This window comes from Pinus tabuliformis, chromosome 8 (assembly GCF_031772625.1).
Source record: "Pinus tabuliformis cultivar Carrire ecotype Pingquan chromosome 8, CPIR1, whole genome shotgun sequence".
NCBI lineage: Eukaryota > Viridiplantae > Streptophyta > Pinopsida > Pinales > Pinaceae > Pinus > Pinus tabuliformis.
Genome location: NC_142294.1, coordinates 1,961,359,185 through 1,961,379,503, shown reverse-complemented (window position 1 = coordinate 1,961,379,503; position 20,319 = coordinate 1,961,359,185). Strand labels below are relative to the sequence as shown.

The window sequence follows — 20,319 nt, the reverse complement described above, 5'->3', positions numbered from 1 at the left end:
TAATTGGTTTTGGTGAAGTTGTGTGGAAAATCTTTCTTTGATCAAGCTTCAAGCACGGGGAAGTTCTCAGAGGAACCAACCCATTCTTGAAATATTCAAGAACCTGCATTTGTCAATTGGCAAAGTCGCATCATTCGGATTTGTCTTACATGGATTCCTTTTGAGTTTTAGGCCCTTATCTCTTGCATTCAATCAATTCAATATTTATTTTTCAAGTATTGTGCTTCATTTGCTAATATCTTGTTATTTTAAAGAGCTAAATCATGGCTAGTCAAAGAGGAGAGTTTACTCATACTCTTTGGCTTACCGTTTTATATTATATTGTACACATATTTTGTAATTTATTGAGCTAATACTTGGTTTGTTTTGTAGCCCTCTCTAACTTGTTTATTGTAGCAACTTGTGGGATTTATCTTCAAAACTATTAACAAGTTTGCTTGCAGGACCTTGGGTTCTAACTCCAAGACCATTCCCTCTCTTGGTTGTGGGCATTAAGAGGCCTTCTTGGTCAACGCCAAGTTACACTTGGGTTGCATTCTCTCTCCCTTGGCCGTGGGCATTGATGAGGCTTAGCCTCTCTTCTCTTATTGTAAAAATTTGAAGTTTCTTGAGCCTTTCTTTGGCCTCAATTGCAGAAATATTTCAGCAAGGAAAAGTCTATGGTCTAAGGCTTCATTGTAAGAGACTTTCCTTGAATTTGCAAGATGTTATGAATAATTCATATAAAAATAATAAATATCAATATCAATATAATAATAATAATTAATAATTAATTAACCAATGGTTAGTTAGTTAGTAATGAAGAGGCATGTTTTAGAGACATGACCATTCATGAAGGGCACCTGCCTAGAGTATATAAGCAGGCCCTCATCCTCATTTGTAATCATCTCATATCTTACATCAATTCAATATACAATATTCAATATATAGTTACATATCTTACAATGGACATTTATGTCTTTGCAATATTTTAAAGATTTTCGCTGCATATACGACTTTTGGTCATTAGAATGGTATAAGAGCCACATTGGTTGATCACCAGGCCTTTGGCCATCAACCTGCCATCAACCTTGTTGTTGTGTAATTGAAGTGTTTCGCTCAGAGTTTGGAGATCCTCCATATCGCCATTATGGCCTTTGGCGTCAAAAAAATTAAACAATTAAATATAAAATTAAGGCTTTTGGCCATTGACATTTCAATTATTCTAGTAAAAAAAGATATAGTTCGCTGTGAATTTTGAAGGAGAACATTCATATATATAAAAAGGTTCTACACTATAGATGGAGGACTTGAACAATAGACTTTTTATCAGCGGTGTAGGGTCAATAGGCGCGGCAAGGTCTGTTGAAATTTGGTACCGGAGGACAAGTGGTTCCCTAAGGTTTTGATCTTTGGCCTAGGGAAAAGTGTCCAAAAGAATTTAATTTTTCTCCTAAAGTAACTTTATAATTTTTATAAAGTTAAATCTAATTTGAAAGTGACTTTAAGTGATAAAGTTACTAAGTCTAATTTTAAAGTGACTTTATAAAGTCAATGAAAAATTAGAAAGGAAAAGTGACTTTGGAAATAAATGACTAAGTGGGTCTTTATTAAAGTGGGGTGAATTAAAAAATAGAAAGTGAGATTTAAATGAGCATTTAATCTCAGCCATTGATCTAAATCTATTTCAGCCATTGGATTTAGGGATCACCCAAAAGTCATTTAGGGTTGGGTTAAGGGAGGAAAAGGAGGAAAAGATCATTCATTCTTTCATGAGCAGATTGGGAGAAGGAGAGCAAGAGAGCAAGGGAGATTTCTGGACAAGGAGGAGAAAGAGGCAGCAGTTTGGCACACACACCAAGGCAGCACTTCAGCAAATCCGAACAGCATAAAGAACAAGCAGAAAAAGGCAGTTTTTGTGAGCAAAATAGTGGAAAAAATTATTTTTCAGCACGAATATCGAGGAGGCGATTTTCTGCACTTTTTCCGAGGGCTGTCCGTACAAGTCCGTACGGCCGTCCGTACAGTCCGTACAGTCCGCACGGGCCGTACATCCGTACGTCTGTACAGTCCGTACATCCGTACGGTCCGTACAGCTCTTCCAGCATTTTTCAGATTGTCGTTTGGGCTGAAAACAGATAAGTTTTGCTTGCTGGAAAAAATTTCTGTTTTGATGATTTTTTGCTGAAAAATTTTCTCTGTAAAAGGCATTTTCCAGAAATAAAGAAGAGCTCTCAAACTGGTTTTCCCCAAGAGTTGTAGGGGGTTTTTCCAGGGTCAAGTTGACCAAAAATCACTGAGTTTAAATGTGTTTTAATGGCTGTTTTAATTGCTGATTTTTTATTTCTGCAATTTCCAGCACTCTGAAAAATTTCCAGAATTTGTGTTTTCAGCAATATTTATTTTTTTTTTCTTCGGTCTGTTAAATGTATGGCTATGGGAATGGGCATTTAACTACATGGGAGAAATAAGGTGAAACTGAAAACCGGGGTGGGAAACAGAAAATTTTACATGGTATCAGAGCTTGAGTGCTGAAGGGCAGTTTGGGACAGCAAAAGAGAAAAAATACAGCTGCTGATTTTTTCACTCAGAAAATTCCAGCAAGCTGATTTTTCATAAACAGCAGGTTTATCTTTACCACAGCAGTGCTATTTTTCAGTTTTAGGACAACAAGATGTCATTGGGATTGAGGGTGGAGGATAGGTTGGATGGGCATACAAATTACAGCGTTTGGAAGGAGAGAATGCAGAGTATCTTTGAGGAGGCAGAAGTCTGGGATATCATGGTGCATACAGCACAGCACCCTGTTGTTGTGCCTACTGATGCTACTCAGTTGGCAACTTATAATAAAAAGAACAACAAGGGTAAGAGGCTGATTCTAGACGGAATCAAAGACCATTGCATTCCTCATGTGAGAGGAAAGAGCAATGCCCATGAGATGTGGACAGCATTGTCCAATCTCTACCAGAGTACCAATGAGAACCGGAAGATGGTCCTGAAGGAGAAGCTGAAGAACATTAAGATGGGGAATGATAGTGCAGCTGGATATCTCACAAAGATTACCAATGTGAGAGATGAGTTGGCAGCGATTGGAGAGGCCATTCCATCCACTGAGTTGGTGCGTATTGCAATGAATGGCCTCCCCCGTTCATGGTTGAACTTTGCTGATGGGGTTTGTGCACGTGAGACCCTTCCCACATGGGAGAGGTTTTGGGATGATTGTATTCAGACAGAGATCAGGAAAGGACAGCTTGGGGCAGCCAAGCCAGTTGAGCAGGATGAGGACGTAGCACTGATGGCAGGAGGCAAGAAAGGCAAAGGGAAGAAGCAGGCTTCCACAAGCGGTGGTGGAGGCAAAGGCAAAGGTAAAGGTAAACAGGGTAACTCACAAAAGGACTATTCCAAAGTGAAGTGTTGGAATTGTCAGAAGATGGGACACTATGCAGTTGTGTGTCCGGAGAAGAAGAAGAAGAAGGGGAAGAACCAAGATGTGGCAGCTTCAGCTGAGATTGAGGACTTTGCAGGTCGTTTTGACCGGGAGTTTGCGTTCACTACATGTGAGTCCTCTAGTGCAGGATCACCTGCCACACAGGTTCAGAGGGAGCATGCTTTTCCCTCGATTAGCGGAGCATCTACAGGTATCTGGTATGTGGACAGTGGGGCTTCACGTCACATGACAGGAGTCCGGGAGTACTTCTCAGAGCTTTCAGAGAGTGGCACTGATATTGAGGTAGTACTCGGTGATGACAGAGTTGTTAGAGCAGTCGGGGTGGGGACAGTGACATTTCAGAGGGAATCCAAACCTCCCTTGAAAGTGTCAGAAGTTCTTTATGTGCCAGGGATGAGGAAGAACCTCATATCCGTCTCAGCTTTGGAGGACAGAGGATATGAGGTACTGTTCAGGGAAGGACAGGTGTTGATGTATCCCAGGGGCTCTCCAGCTGATACAGCTAGAGTGATAGGTGTACGCCATGCAAAGGTGTACAAGTTTGCATTCCAGCCCCCTTTGGCATTGAGCTGTAGTACCGACAGCAGAGCTAGCAGTTCTGAGCTGTGTGAGATTTGGCACCGCAGGATGGGGCACATGTCTCATGGAGCCTTGAGGACATTGCGGGAGATCACTACAGGTGTGCCAGATCTCAGTACTGATCACCATGATACTTGCAGAGGTTGTGCGATGGGCAAGTTTGCCAAATCCCCTTTTCCCAGCAGTGACAGCAGAGCGACGGGGATACTTGATTTGATTCATTCCGATGTGAGCGGTCGGATGTCTCATGTTTCCTTGAGTGGATATGAGTACTATGTCTTATTCATTGATGATCACTCCAGGAGGACCTGGATTTATTTCTTGAAGACCAAGAGTGAGGTCTTCAAGCGGTTTCAGGAGTTCAGAGCTCTTGTGGAGACTCAGACAGGTCAAAAGATCAAGTCCCTGAGGTCGGACAATGGAGGAGAGTACACCCTTGGAGAGTTTGTTGACTATTGTGCGGAGGCAGGCATTAGGAGGGAGTTCACTGTTCCTTACAACCCCCAGCAGAACGGGGTTGCGGAGAGGAAGAACAGATCCATCATAGGGGCTGCCAAAGCCATGTTATATGATCAGGGGTTGCCATTGTTCTTGTGGGCAGAGGCCTGCAACACAGCTGTTTACTTGCAGAACAGGAGTCCGCATCGTGCCTTGGGGCACATGACTCCGGAGGAGGCTTTCTCTGGGAAGAAGCCTGATCTTGGTCATCTTCATATCTTTGGATGTATTACATACTCCTATATACCCAAGGAGGAGAGGACCAAACTAGAGCCCACCGCAGAGAAGGGTATCTTTGTGGGCTACAGTGAGACCTCAAAGGCCTTTCGGATCTACATTCCTGCACAGAGGAAAGTTGTTGTCAGACGGGATGTGAAGTTCGAGGAGGACAGGGCCTTTAGGAGGTCACGGGAGTTAGAGTATCTGGATCAGCCAGACCCTCAGCAGCAGTTGAGTCAGTCGCAGGGATCCAGTGGGCAGGGATCAGGAGGATCCGGAGGTACATCTATGAGGATGTCAGGTCCATCAGTGAGCAGTGGCTCGCCGAGCCAGAGGGGTGGTGCTCCGGGTAGCATGCAGAGCAGTTCACAGAGCAGTTCACTAGGGAGTCCACTGATGGACAGTTCACACGGTACCTCAGCTTCTACAGGTTCAGGTGCAGGCAGGAGGACAGCAGACAGACAGTCAGGAGTTCAGGCTACTGATGGTGATGAGGAGGAGGAGTTTCATTCTCCTATGGGAGAAGCATGCTCAGGGAAAAGGAAGCCCAAGTGGCTTCAGGACACCTTGAGAGATGCCACATCTGTTGCGGAGCCGAAGAGGCCGGTCAGAGAGAGTAGACCACCTGAGAGATTTTGTAGCTATATGGCGATGGTTACCAGCATCCTTGACTCTGAGCCTTCTAGCTATGAGGAGGCAGCTAGCCAGCAAGTCTGGAGAGAGGCCATGCAGGAGGAGTATTCTTCTATCATGAAGAATGATGTTTGGGAGGTGGTGCCGAGGCCTGAGGGCAAATCCGTGGTTACTTCCAGATGGCTTTACAAGGTAAAGCATGCTGCAGATGGCAGCATTGAGAAATTCAAAGCGAGGTTTGTGGCTAGAGGGTTCTCCCAGGTAGAGGGAGTTGATTATGAGGAGACCTTCGCTCCCGTGGCTCGATATACTTCGATCCGCTCCATTATATCGATAGCAGCAGAGATGGGTTGGAAGATCCACCAGATGGATGTGAAGACTGCATTTCTCAATGGCTTCATACAGGAGGAGGTGTACATTAAGCAGCCACAGGGCTTTGAGGTGCATGGGAAGGAGTCCCATGTGTGCAGATTGAAGAAGGCCCTTTATGGCCTGAAGCAAGCTCCCAGAGCTTGGTACTCCAGGATAGATGCATACTTGCAAGGGATGGGTTTCACAAAGAGTGAGGCAGATCCGAACCTTTACTTTATTGTGATTGGTGAGGAGCCTCTCATTCTGGTGCTGTATGTGGATGACTTGATCATTACAGGTGCAGAGAGACTCATAGAGCACTGCAAGAGAGATCTTGCGGCGGAGTTTGAGATGAAGGACATCGGCTTGATGCATTACTTTTTGGGTTTGGAGGTGTGGCAGGAGGAGGGGCATTTCTTCCTGGGGCAGGGGAAGTATATTGTGGACATCCTTAGCAGATTCCACATGGAGGATTGTAGACCCATGTCGACACCGATGATCACCAACTGGAAGAAGCTTCATGCTTCGGATTCCGAGTTGGTGGATCCCACATTGTACAGGCAGCTGATTGGTTCCTTGATGTATTTGGTCAACACCAGACCAGATATCTGTTTTGCAGTCAACACGATGAGTCAGTTTATGTGTGAGCCTAGGAAGGTTCACTGGGTGGCTGCAAAACACATTTTGCGGTACTTGCAGGGGACAGTGGATTATGGTCTGGACTACAGGCAGGGAGATGGAGTGAGATTGGCAGGATACACTGATTCTGATTGGGCAGGTTGTGCTTCTGATAGGAAGAGCACTTCAGGGTGTTGTTTTGGGTTGGGTTCAGCAGTAGTGTCATGGTTCAGCCGGAAGCAGCAGTCAGTAGCACTGAGTTCAGCGGAAGCAGAGTATATGGCAGCCAGTCTAGCTAGTTGTGAGGCCATCTGGCTTCGCAAGATGTTGTTTGGCTTATTTGGTCAGCCGTTGAGACCTTCAGTGATTTACTGTGATAATCAGAGTTGCATTAAACTCACGGAGAATCCAGTATTTCATGACAGGTCAAAGCATATCGGGATCAGATATCATTTCATCAGAGACTATGTTCAGAAGGGAGCTGTGAAGCTTGAGTATATTTCCACTGATGAGCAAGTTGCAGATATTCTTACCAAAGCCTTACCACGGGGCAAGCATGTCTACTTCAGAGACAAGATGGGTGTAGTGAGGAACACCTTCCTCGGTAAGAGGGAGTGTTGAAATTTGGTACCGGAGGACAGGTGGTTCCCTAAGGTTTTGATCTTTGGCCTAGGGAAAAGTGTCCAAAAGAATTTAATTTTTCTCCTAAAGTAACTTTATAATTTTTATAAAGTTATATCTAATTTGAAAGTGACTTTAAGTGATAAAGTTACTAAGTCTAATTTTAAAGTGACTTTATAAAGTCAATGAAAAATTAGAAAGGAAAAGTGACTTTGGAAATAAATGACTAAGTGGGTCTTTATTAAAGTGGGGTGAATTAAAAAATAGAAAGTGAGATTTAAATGAGCATTTAATCTCAGCCATTGATCTAAATCTATTTCAGCCATTGGATTTAGAGATCACCCAAAAGTCATTTAGGGTTGGGTTAAGGGAGGAAAAGGAGGAAAAGATCATTCATTCTTTCATGAGCAGATTGGGAGAAGGAGAGCAAGAGAGCAAGGGAGATTTCTGGACAAGGAGGAGAAAGAGGCAGCAGTTTGGCACACACACCAAGGCAGCACTTCAGCAAATCCGAACAGCATAAAGAACAAGCAGAAAAAGGCAATTTTTGTGAGCAAAATAATGGAAAAAATTATTTTTCAGCACGAATATCGAGGAGGCGATTTTCTGCACTTTTTCCGAGGGTTGTCCGTACAAGTCCGTACGGCCGTCTGTACAGTCCGTACAGTCCGTACGGTCCGTACATCCGTACGTCCGTACAGTCCGTACATCCGTACGGTCCGTACAGCTCTTCCAGCATTTTTCAGATTGTCGTTTGGGCTGAAAACAGATAAGTTTTGCTTGCTAGAAAAAATTTCTGTTTTGCTGATTTTTTGCTGATTTTTTGCTGAAAAATTTTCTCTGTAAAAGGCATTTTCCAGAAATAAAGAAGAGCTCTCAAACTGGTTTTCCCCAAGAGTTGTAGGGGGTTTTTCCAGGGTCAAGTTGACCAAAAATCACTGAGTTTAAATGTGTTTTAATGGCTGTTTTAATTGCTGATTTTTTATTTCTGCAATTTCCAGCACTCTGAAAAATTTCCAGAATTTGTGTTTTCAGCAATATTTATTTTTTTTTTTCTTCGGTCTGTTAAATGTATGGCTATGGGAATGGGCATTTAACTACATGGGAGAAATAAGGTGAAACTGAAAACCGGGGTGGGAAACAGAAAATTTTACAAGGTCAACAGACATCTCAGTGTATAGTTGTTGCTCCTCTGGAATGCATAACACCTCCTCCAAGTGTTGTAGGTGGTCATCCCATATCCTGTTGTAGATGAAGATGTCATCAAAGAAAACCAAGACATATTTGCACAACAGATTGCGGAACACATGGTTCATGCAAGACTGGAAGGTAGTCAAAGCGTTGGTTAGCCCAAAGGGCATCACCAAAAACAAAAAGTGCCCATAGTAACATCTGAATGTTGTCTTCGGAATATCTTGCTCCCTCGCCCAAATCTGGTGGTACCTCGAGCGCAAGTCTACCTTAGAGAAATACTTGGCCCCTCTAAGCTCATCGATCAACTCGTTTATGCGTGGGATGAGGTACTTGTTCTTCAAAGTCTTCTTGTTTAGGGCCCTGCAGTCAATGCACATGCGGAGGATCTCGTCCTTCTTCACCAACGCCACCGAAAAAGCAAAAGGACTAGAACTACGCCTGATGTGCCCCAACCTCAGCAACTCCTATATAGCTCACTCAATCTAATCCCATTAAGCCTTGGGTTGTCTATATGATGTAGTGATAACTGCATGTATTCCCTCCTCAAGCTCATTCGTGTGCTCAAATCCACAGTTTGGTGGGCGAAATGGGGGAATGTCTCCAAAAATTGTTGGTTACCTGTTTAAAATCACCTAAATATCAGGATGGGGTGGATGTGGCTGAGCCCCTACCTTTGAGAGCCTGAGCTTCACAACCCACTCTATATCTCCATGTCACAAATTTGCCTCCATCCTGTGCGCTGACACACTATCTGGGGTGGGTACGAGTGCATGCCCCTCAATACTACTAACTTCCCATCTAGCCCTATGAACTCCATCTCCAACCTCCTCCAATCCTTGGTCACATGCCCCAAAGACTAGATCCATTGGACATCCATCACCACGTTGGTGTCCTCTATATCAATAACAAAGAAGTGGTCAATCATCAAATAATTCCCCATGGTCAAAGTGATGTTGGGGACATATCAGGTGCACTGCATAGTTTTGTCCCCGAGTACTAAGACTTAAACACCTGCAAAAGCCTCAGTATGTATGCATCTCCTCTCCACCATATGTGCATCAACAAAATTGTGGGTAGCCCCACTATCCACCAGAACTGACACACGTTGTCCCTACACTCTGCCCCTGATCCTCAATGTGAAGTACTTTGGCACTCTCTGAAGTGAAGCAAAGACTCCCCCTGTAGGCAAGAAGGGAGCTCCTCCTGTGGGGGAGGTGGGCCTCCTCCTCCAGCAGCTCGATGTCCACCATCACCTCCATCATCCTTCGGCTCACTGTGTGAGAAAACTTTTATATAATGGGGCTTTCCCATCGTGCATCTATGCCTTGGTGCCCACCACTCCAAACAGGTGAAGCATAACCTCCTCTTCCGAAGATCTCACCTAGTATTGGGAATTGGCGTGGGTGGTACTATTGCTCTAGTCTTGGGAATTGCGTCCTACAAATATGGGCATGGGTGGTACTAGTGCTCTAGTCTTGGGAATTGTGTCCTACAAATCCCTAGTACAACTAACTGCATCCTGGAGAGTAGCAAGTCTACTCGCTCTCACTAACCCCTGCAAAGGCTCAACTAACCATTCCACGAACAAGAAAATCCTCCTAGCCTTTCACAAATTTCACACCATCAATAATGTTGAGAAATATAGGGCATCATAAATTAGGTGATTTCTCTTTTATTAGTAACTGCTTGTGAGTTCTTTTTACTTCTTTAGATCAAGATCTTCTTTACTTAAGTTATTAGTGTCCTTCTTCATCAAACAGCTACTAATGCATGAACATAAATAGACAAGAGACACAGAATGTAGGCTATGTGCCACGGCCAAAACCTCTCACTCTTTGAGAGGAAAACCTGCACAAATTCTTCTTATATGGATTCCAATTAATTAATACCAAGACCAAGACCCTTGACCTAGTTGCCACTCCACGACCAAGACACAAGTTCTCATGACTGTCTTATGCTCTTTTCCTCTTTTCAACTCATCTTCCACTTCGACCTTCTTAGCGCTAAGACATTATCACCACTTGAGATCTAGACATTGACACCTAGATCACCTTACTGTATAATCACCTAAATGGAGACCACCTTTCTGAGATCTTCTTTTTGTGGTAGTAGCAAGACCCTTCTATTGTGATGACCGCAAAACCTTCTTAATGAGGTGGCATCGAATCCTCCTAACTGTGGTGACACCAAAACGAGAGATTGCACTGAACCTTTGACTATTGGAGATAGCACCGAAACTGTGAGAGATCTAAACCAAAACATAGCGAAGAACTGTAGTTTATAGCATCAAACTGTAGTCTTCATTATAGCTCTGAACTGTGGCTTTTTCATAGCACCGAGCTGTAGTTTATATACCCTTGACCGAACTGTGTGCCTCTGTTGTAGCACCGAGACTTTAAATCTAAAAAAAACGAATTTTTGTTCCTGTGATTAGTCCTAAAGATCCTAGTTGTTCCTACCTATCCAAGTCTCTTCTCCGAAATGCTTGTCACTATAATTGATATCGAACTTGTCTCTTTACTTGTCCTGTAACTATGATCCAAATTCCAGAGAGATCCGAGCTTGATTTCTGTGGAAATGAGAAGACCCCATCCACATATATAGTGGTTGTCTCATACAAATAAGTCGACATGTGCATTCGAATAGGTATGTCTTCATTAGGTGAATTCGACATGAGTTCTTACTTCATCTTGAAGCCGTTTTGAAGAGGAGAACTTGTGCTTATCTTTGGAGGGCTTCTTGACAATTCTAGACTCATATATATGTATATGAAATATGACATTGACTCTTTTTTACTTTAATGACAAATCCTAAAGGCTCTCAATGGGAGCCATCTAAAAAAATCTCTTGCTCATGAAACCCATAAAGCAAGAATTACAATATTAACTTTTATTTTCCTTCTTTTCATCATTTACAAAAAATCACAATTACATGTCATTACGAAGACCGAACCTAGTTACACTTTTCAACACTCCCTCTTAACTAGGGAGGTATTCATAACGGTACTTGATCATTCTCAATCTAAAGAATTTCACATAGGAAAAATCAAATTGGTAACCCATATGTATAGCATCATATCAACCAACATTGTCACATAGCAAGGCCTTGACTAACAGCTCTATCTCTCCATGAGATCTGAGCTCAATGCTGGCAAGACCAATGATTTATAGACACCCTTATCATTGTCTCTCCAGGAACGTACCCCACCCAGGTTCTCAGGGTGAGTTCTAGTAGGAGTATTCTTATCTTGGATTCCCAACCCTCAAAGAATATCGGTCCTCTATGACTTCTCTTATCTTGGATGCCCTAACTCATCCTCAAAAAGCATCGGATGCTAGATGTTTACCCAATCCTCCATTCTGCCTTCCCAAGTGAAGATCAGAATGATGTGCCTATCTCTCCCTCTCAATTAGGGAGGAAATATCTATTCCAATAAAGGAATGTACTCATTCCTATGAAAGGAATGTACCTAAGCTCCCTCTTGGATTAGGAATTTTCTAAGTTTCTTCCAAGTAAGAAACTTGTTTCCAAGCTCCCTCTTAATTAGGGACCTACAGCAGCTCCTTAGCTAGAGATGAATAGACAACCAGCTACTTGAAGAGCTCCTTCCTTTGATTTCATGATTTTCTTCTTCATTATGGAGTCTTCATCTATTGGGACTTCTTCATAGGGCACAGACCATCCATCACCTTCACCCATGAGTTAGTCATGTCATCATTCCTTTCATCAGAAAGCGATCCATCAGTCTACATCTAGCCTTGCCTCATGCCATGCAGCCTTCTTCATATTATCTTCTTTTGAAGGATCTTACACCCTTCTACATGGTCCTCTAGGAAGACATCCACAGTTCTTCCTTTGGCAGTCCTGCATAAGCCCATCCAGATATTTGTTCAAAAATAAGAAATTAACACTTAACTCACAATTACCTTTGTCATGGTCTTTCATCATGACATCGTGTTGTTCGCATCAGCATCCTGCATACATGTTGACACATCTCCTAAAGATATATATATTGTCAAGGGTCTCCATCTTTTCCAGACTGCCATCAGAGTCTTCATATCTTTCTAAGAGATAGCATAGTCAAAATTTTCAGTTTTCGGATGTTGAATCCCTTCTCCCATGGTTTCATAGTCTATGATCTCTTCCTTTCTTTCTTCACACATGACATTCCCAGGAACTTCCAATCAGAGTTCTTCCAATTACTGTCAATCACCTCATATTCCATATGAGGACATATTATGTTGATTTCATCTAGTGTGACCCATGCCTTCCTGCATCCTTTCATAGGAGGAGATTCCTTTCCTTTGATCATGCTTCTCAAGATAGAGCAGTGATCCATGTTACCTGCAACCATACGACATGACTTTATAGTATTGAATACAAGCATACATACCTCATTTACCTTTAGGTCATCTAGGCTTCTTTCAGCAGCTTCCTTGATTGAAAAGAGCTTCAACCCCTTGATTTGCTTCATCTCTTATGTCATCATAACATCATCCCATGAATTCCACAAGTTGGAGTTCTTGATGAAACACTTGCTTCCTCTCTAGATCAGTGAACCTTTCGATGAGGATTCCATCAGAGAATCTTGAGGATCTTGCATATCCCTATCCAGCAGATGTTTCCTTTTGACTGATGTATGATGAGACTTGTCTTGGATGACTTCTTCCTTTTTCCCATAAGTGTTACTTGAGCTTTCAATGAGGTTCCCAAGAGCTATATCCTTCATAGTTGACTGCCATAGATTTTGTTCCAGACATCCTTCATGTTTCCTATGGTGATGTCATGAGCTCTTACTTCTAATGCTTTTCCTCTTCCTTGGATTTATTCTTTTCAACTTCCTCCACTTCTTTGGTGAAATGGGCTTCTTCTCTATCTTTATTTCTATTGCCCTTATTGAGCTTAGGACAATCTTTCCTGTAATGCTCTTAGCTATGTTCTTCTTTCTTTCCGACAATGTATGAATATTTTTCGCCCTCAACCTATCTTCTTCTATCTTGCATAGAAATCACAAGTTGTTGAATGGAATAATAGCTTCCTTATCTTCATAGGCATTTGTTACTTTGTTCATCAATTAGTGCACTTAGAAGAAGGGAGATCATTTCCTTATCTGAAATCATCTCTCCTAGATCTTGCAGTTGAGATCTTATAAAGATAACCCTTCATCCTTTGATACCTTTAATTTGTTTAGATCAGATCTAAGTGATATGACCTTCTTTATCGCATCTTTAGAGAATAGTTCTACCAGCTTATCATATATCTCTTTTGATGTCTCCAATCCTGCTACGAGGGAATCCTTGACAGATTCCATAAGAATCTCTTGAGCCCTTAGATCCTTTTCCATGTATTCAGATAGTACTTTACCTTCGGATGGTTTGGACACTTTTCTAATGACTTCATTTTCTTCGAGGACTATTTCTATCCTCCTTTTCGATGCAAGGAAGTTTGATGACCCAACCAGCTTATAAATATCCTTGCAAAACAAATTCATTTTATCATATTTAGATTATAGAATAAAAGATACTTACTTGTTAAGTGAAGATGAAATCTTCAACTTGATTCCTTTGTTGATGGTGATTGAAGAAGATGCCATGATGCTCCTCAGATGATCATCTATAAGGATAAGGAGGTCCTACTTCAATGAGGGGGACACCAGCTTAGAACCTTTTGAAGATAATAATCAGACCCTTGATCTTGCTTTTCTTGATTGAATAGTCTACAAACTCCTTGAGGTTTCCTTTGGTGATGATAGAGTGCGGATCTCATAAATACTTCATGGGTTTTGACTCTCCAAGATAATATGATCTTTGTCCTAGAAATGCTTCTCTTGGATGAATAGACTTCTAGTTACCTTGATTAATAGATCTATTTGCCTGGAGTAGAAATAAGACTTTGGCCTTGATTATTTGATTGATCATCCCAAGACTTCTTTTGAAGAAGACTTTCTTCTTTGATCTAGGGTTTGACTCTTTAATGTAGATCTTAAACTTTCACTTCGATACCCTTAGACTTGCTTTGATGCCTTTCTTGAAACTCAATCCTTGAGTGTCTCTTTGATTAGATGCTCTTTTCTTGACTTTGTCACCTTAGCTTTGAAACCATGTTGAGAAATCTAAGGCATCATAAATTAGGTGATTTCTCTTCTATTAGTAGCTGCTTGTGAGTGCTTTTTATTTCCTTAGATTAGGATCTTCTTAAGTTAAGTTATTAATGTTCTTCTTCATCAATCAGCTACCAATGCATGAACATAAATAGACAAGAGACACAGAATGTAAGTTATGAGCCAAGGCCAAAATCTCTCACTCTTTGAGAGGAAAACCTGCACAAATTCATGTTATAGAGATTCCAATTGACGAATACCAAGAGCAAGACCCTTGACCTAGTTGCCACTCCAAGACCAAGACACAAGTTCTCTTAATTGTCTTCTGCTCTTTTCCTCTTCTCGACTCATCTTCCACTTCAACCTTCTTAGCGCTAAGACATTATCACCACTTGAGATCTAGTCATTGTCACCTAGATCATCTTACTGTATCATCACCTAGATGGAGGCCTTCTTTCTGAGATCTTCTTTCTGTGGTAGTAGCAAGATCCTTCTATCGTGATGATAACAGATCCTTCTTAATGAGGTGGCACTGAATCCTCCTAACTATGGTGACACCAAAACCAAAGATTGCACGGAGCTTTTGACTGTAGGAGATAGCACCGAAACTGTGAGAGATCTAAATCAAAACATAGCGCAGAACTATAATCTATAGCATCGAACTGTAGTCTTCATTATAGCATTGAATTGTGGCTTATTCATAGCACCGAACTGTAGTTTATATACCCTTGACCGGACTGTGTTGTTGTAGCACCGAGACTTTCCCTCTGAAAAACCGAATTTTTGTTCCTATGATTAGTCCTAAAGATCCTCGTTGTTCCTACTTATCCGAGTTTCTTCTCCAAAATGCTTGTCAGTGCAATTGATATCGAACTTGTCTCTTTACTTGTCACTGTAACTGTGATCCGAATTTCAGAGAGATCCGAACTTGTTTTCTGTGGAAATGCGAAGACCCCATCCACATATATATAGTGGTTGTCTCATACAAATAAGCCGACATGTGCATTCGAATAGGTGTGTCTCCATTAGGTGAAGATGACATGAGTTCTTACTTCATTTTGAAGCCGACTTTAAGAGGAGAACTTGTGCTTGTCTTTGGAGGGCTTCTTGACAATTCTATAGACTCGTATATATATGCAATATGACATTGACAATTCTAAAAGTAAAATCTCTTGCTCATGGAACCCATGAAGCAAGCATTACAATAATAGTTTTTATTTTCCTTCTTTTCATCATTTACAAAAAATCACAATTACATGTCATTATGAAAACTGAACCTAGTTACACTTTTCAACAACTAACACCCGCAGGAACTCGGTTATGTAATGCCCTGGGTTGCCTATTTGTTTGAGTTGGGTCAGCTCTAGGAAATGTGTCTCGGAATCCCTCTTGTCAAATCGCTCCACAACCGTCCGTGTGAACTCCTCATAAGAGGTCACGCTGGCATGCCTTGATGTAGATCCATGGAACCACCAATCGTGGGCCTCCCCTTCTAAATGCAACGTGGCCATTTTAATGGCTTCCAAATTCATCATCTAATTGAGCTGGAAGTAAGTATCTAACTTCTCCACCCATGCTCTAGTTGTGCATGTTGAAAAATGCAACAAGAAATTCTCAATTTGATTTTGCCTTGATTAAATTGAGAAAATTCAAATTTCCACATCAGCGAACATCCTGGATGATGTTAACTTGTGTGACATGGCTTGTGTCACCCAGGTTACTCAGTAAGTTCAAGCTGGAGGAGTTAGAGTGATAACGACAGTGATAACATGAGAAAATAGCAACATGCACATAAAAAATTTAGCCCATTTAACACCAAAAAATGCGCCAAGCTGAGCCATTTTATTAATTGAATAGGAAAGAGTACAATATTGCAGAGATAGTGAAACCTAGCCTTGCTATGCGAGCAAGGCAAAGACCTAGATATGAGTGATGGCATCCAAGTGTTAAAAATGGATCTGCTAAGATGATTGCGCCCAACCAAGAACAATTTGTGTCATTGCTGATATAGCCCTCCAAACTACTCAAAAAAATCGACCAAATTAGCCATAGCCTCTAGACCCCAAACCCACAAAAACCCAACAAGGAATCGGGCTACTTCTGACTGGCCCGGGAAGCCCTAAAAAAGTGCACTCCTATTTTGTCCAGAACATGCACAGCTAAGAAGAATGTTTTGCTATCAACCAAGCTTCCTCCGGAAAATTCCCCCAAAAATCCCTCTACAAATCTCCCAGCAATACCCCCAAATTTCCAGGCAATAACCACCCCTCATCTCCTTTAGCTAAAACCGCTACACATGACCAGCCAAAGACCCTTTGTGCGCTGTCACGACGAGATAGAATTGCTCCCCCAAAACCTCCACACGTCAACCTAGCAAAATGCCCAAAACCTACAATAAATACCAAGGCCAACTCCTCCTGAAAAGCTCGGGATCAAGGGTGCATTGTGGCTATTTCCCCAAATGATGTGTACTCCTTTGGCGCCCAGTCTGCTCCAAATGATGGTTGAATGTACTTGTAAATCCTCCTGGAATAGCTCTAAGATGTGACAATGATCTCCCATAGAGTGGCGCTTGAAGTCCATTGAAGATGGAGGTGAGGTTTCCACTTGGAAACCTCTTGCGTTGATCAGCATTGTGTAGACTTCGCTCAACAACTCAAGCGTACATGGGGGTTTGATTCTCAAATTGGCAAAAAAACCAAAATGATGCTCTTCACCTCTATTTAACTTTGACGCACCGTTTCTCCTCCATGTGAGTCCCCCAAGTCAAATTCCCTTTGTTTCCTCTTCCCCAAGTCGAATTTCTCCTAAGGGGTGTGAATCCCACTTCATTCTTAATTTATCTTTTCCTCTAATGTTTGGGGAGCCTTTTTCCTCAAAATTCAAATGGGGCCCTCCTAACCCACTTTTCCTAAGTCAAATATGTCAAAATGCCAAAATTGTGCAAAAAAATGTATTTACTTAGCAAAATTTGCTAAAGTGGCGACATTACAATTGGACCTCTCTTTGGATTTTTCAGTCTGTGGATTTGTGCTTCATCACCCAGTGGCCTCTTTCAATTCAAAATTCTCTTATTCTTTCAGCCCCCCCAATCCCTCTGACTCATCTCCCTTTCTCTCAGCATGCTTTTCTCAAGCCCTTGTTTCTCTAACTAACCTACCTCTCCCTATATTTGGATTATCCTCGCTTTAAAACTCTACTCCTCCTTTCTCACCTCAAGCAGCACCTTCTTGACATTATGACCCCCATCAATCCCTCAAATTCTCGTCGTTGTAGGGGCAGAGGTTTCCCTCTCCCTCCTCTCCCTCTCCCAGCAACCCTGCACCTGTTGCCCAGCAAAGAGCCAAGAATTGGGCCCAGAAATCCCAAGCTTGATATGAGCAAATCATTCCAGAACTTGTGCGCCAAGAAATTGCCAGTTATGAAACCTTGGTTAGGCAAGATTTCAGGTACACCCCTAATTAACATTTACAAGCTGAAAATCAACACTAGATCCTAAACACAGGCACTTCCACTCAAGCCAGGCATGCCAGTTACATGCAGGCAATCAATGTCTAATGGTACACTAAGATTCTTCTTAGACACATCCTAGCAGGATATCACGCCAATTAGCAGCATAATATCCGTAAGCTCACAGAATTTGACGACAAGCTGGAAATAATGGATCAAAAGTTCGACATGCTCCTCAAGATGTGCAATCACACCTCCTTAACAGGGAATGCTCCAGATCACAAGCAAGAAGGATCAGGCTAACAATCAGCATGTCTTCTCATTACCTTCTTAGAAAATTTTCTATGTATTTGTTCTATGAATGTCTTCTCATTACCTTCTTAGAAAATCTTCTATGTCTTTGCTCTATGAATGATCATCAGTCTAAATCTGTTTAATCCTCCTACTCTAGGTCTTTTTGTCTACCTGATGCTTTAATCAGGGAAAATCATCACAATCTAAAGATCTCAATGTTCTCTAGTCTAGCCTCCCTCGAAGCTGACCAGAGCAAGGAGGTATCATGTTGTAAATAACTTTTTATTATGATAATACAAAAGTGTCTAAATTATTTTTTTTTAAATATATATATATATATATATATATATATATATAGTTTTCCATATTAAAGCAAATAATATAGCTACTCACAAATAATATTGATATGTTCCAAACAATGCAGAAACACTCTAGCCCAAAAATATTATGCCAAAACAAATGTAAGAAAGGAGAGCTAAGTGATTGTGGTTTAGGTCTACAACAAATGGTCAAAGGGGCATAAATGTCATGAAACAGGATTGTTTATCTTTAAAAACAAAAATGAGGCTAGCATGCAACCACAATAGAATCTCTAAAAAGAGCTTGAGCCCTCATCGATCCCTAAAGACAACTTTAACAACATATCGATGTATGCATTGGCTAGTATTGACACTCCTTGAACTCATCTAATTGATGGACACATCATGAAGAAAAACTTGATAATCCTCATAAACCAGGTTAGTACCTACAGCTAGTGTTAGCAAAACAAATAAATTCTGGATGTATTGAACAAATTTTGAACTAGTTGATCCTTGAATCAACTAATTCATCAACAAAGCAGAATCCTAAGGGAAATAAAAAGCCTCCCAACCCATAGAAAAGGCTAACTAACTTTGTCATCCAATCTATCACCCTATGTGTAATCCTATGATCAAATGCTCTCGTTGTTGGAATTTTGTTTAACTTTTACTCTTAATTCTTAAAGTAATGACAACGAAATATAAGTGATGGTTAATGAAATTAAAATATAAGTAAAGGGAAATGTCAACATTAACTTGAATTGTAACAACAAAAATTAAAGACAGACCCCCATTTCAAAGTCCTTGGTGATGGATTCAAATCCATCAAAACTCACACAGAGAAGAGAGAAATTGGGGTTTTTTTTCAGCGTTCAAGCTTCAACATGCTTTAAAATAGTTTTCATCATCTCTATGCTTGTAATCCTTCCTCCAACGCCCCTTGCGCTGTGGATTGTAGGATTCAAAGATAAAAACCTAGAAGAGGAATAGATTGCTCAGAGGTGCCAACCAATTGAGACCTATAGATTGATTGCCCAAAGGCACAAACTGATTTAAAACATCAAATCACAGCGACTGTTGAAACCATTCAGCAAGAGAAAGCATTCCTAGACTCTATTGTTTTATTTGCCAAATTATCCACATGCAACCTATAAATTCCCTAGAGACTAACTCTAAGCAAAAAGTTCTAAACCAGTGTAGGAAATAAAGTCGATGCCCCATGAACAGAGCACACTTGAGTAATTAACAATATAAACTATCCATATTTAAAAAAAAATACAAGATTTCTAATATTAGATTTTAATGCATAGCATACCGATGCTGAAGTAGTTGTAAAATGTGCCTTTATAAGAAGTGAAATTATTTGATGATACACTATCTTCAATCCCATACTGCACAAAAAGTATAATCACAGTTACTTTCTCAACATGAACAAGAGCATGACTAGACAATCCACATTTTACTCAAACACATCAAGGATTGAATACAGAACAAAACAAGATTAAGCACCAAATTTACAACTAAACTTTTGCACTTCAGAAAGAACATTTGACAGTTCTAAAAATCATTGACTGCTCACCAATGCCATTAGGCTAGAAATAGCACCTAACAATTCATTATCTAAAAATCATCATATCAGGGAAATCTAACCTTTATATCAGTGAACCTCTGTTAGGCAAATGTTACCTTTTATAATTAAATTAATAAAAACCCTTGGACCTTCACCCTACCTTGACTAAATAAATATAGGTGAGAGGAAAAAGAAAATAGGACACGACGTCAAGACTAAAAGGAATACAGTCAGTTTGAGAAGCATAAAAATACATACACCAAGCTGATGAGTTGGAGCTTCTTGTGGTCTAAAAGCAGGAGGTAGACTTAACTCTTGTCCAGCTATCGGTGTCAACATAACCTGCCAACTGCATCATTAGCCAAGAAAATCTTATTGTTCTGAAAGGAGCATTTATCAAATTATCATTTTAACATTAATTTATGCATGCCTACAAAAATTGCATGTCAAAATCTATATATGCAAA

At 41.1% G+C, this 20,319-nt stretch overlaps 1 protein-coding gene across 2 annotated transcripts in view; it reads right to left on the bottom strand.

Moving 5' to 3' along the window:
* LOC149244313 (diacylglycerol kinase 3-like) overlaps window positions 1-20,319 on the bottom strand; it is a 266,156-nt gene that overhangs the window by 146,260 nt on the left and 99,577 nt on the right. For both annotated transcript variants that reach the window (XM_089374800.1, XM_089374801.1), the window contains exons 5-6: window positions 20,112-20,202; window positions 19,599-19,674 (exon numbers count right to left, since the gene is read on the bottom strand). In XM_089374800.1, coding sequence (XP_089230926.1) covers window positions 19,599-19,674; window positions 20,112-20,202 — 167 coding nt within the window. The remainder of the gene's footprint in view (window positions 1-19,598; window positions 19,675-20,111; window positions 20,203-20,319) is intronic.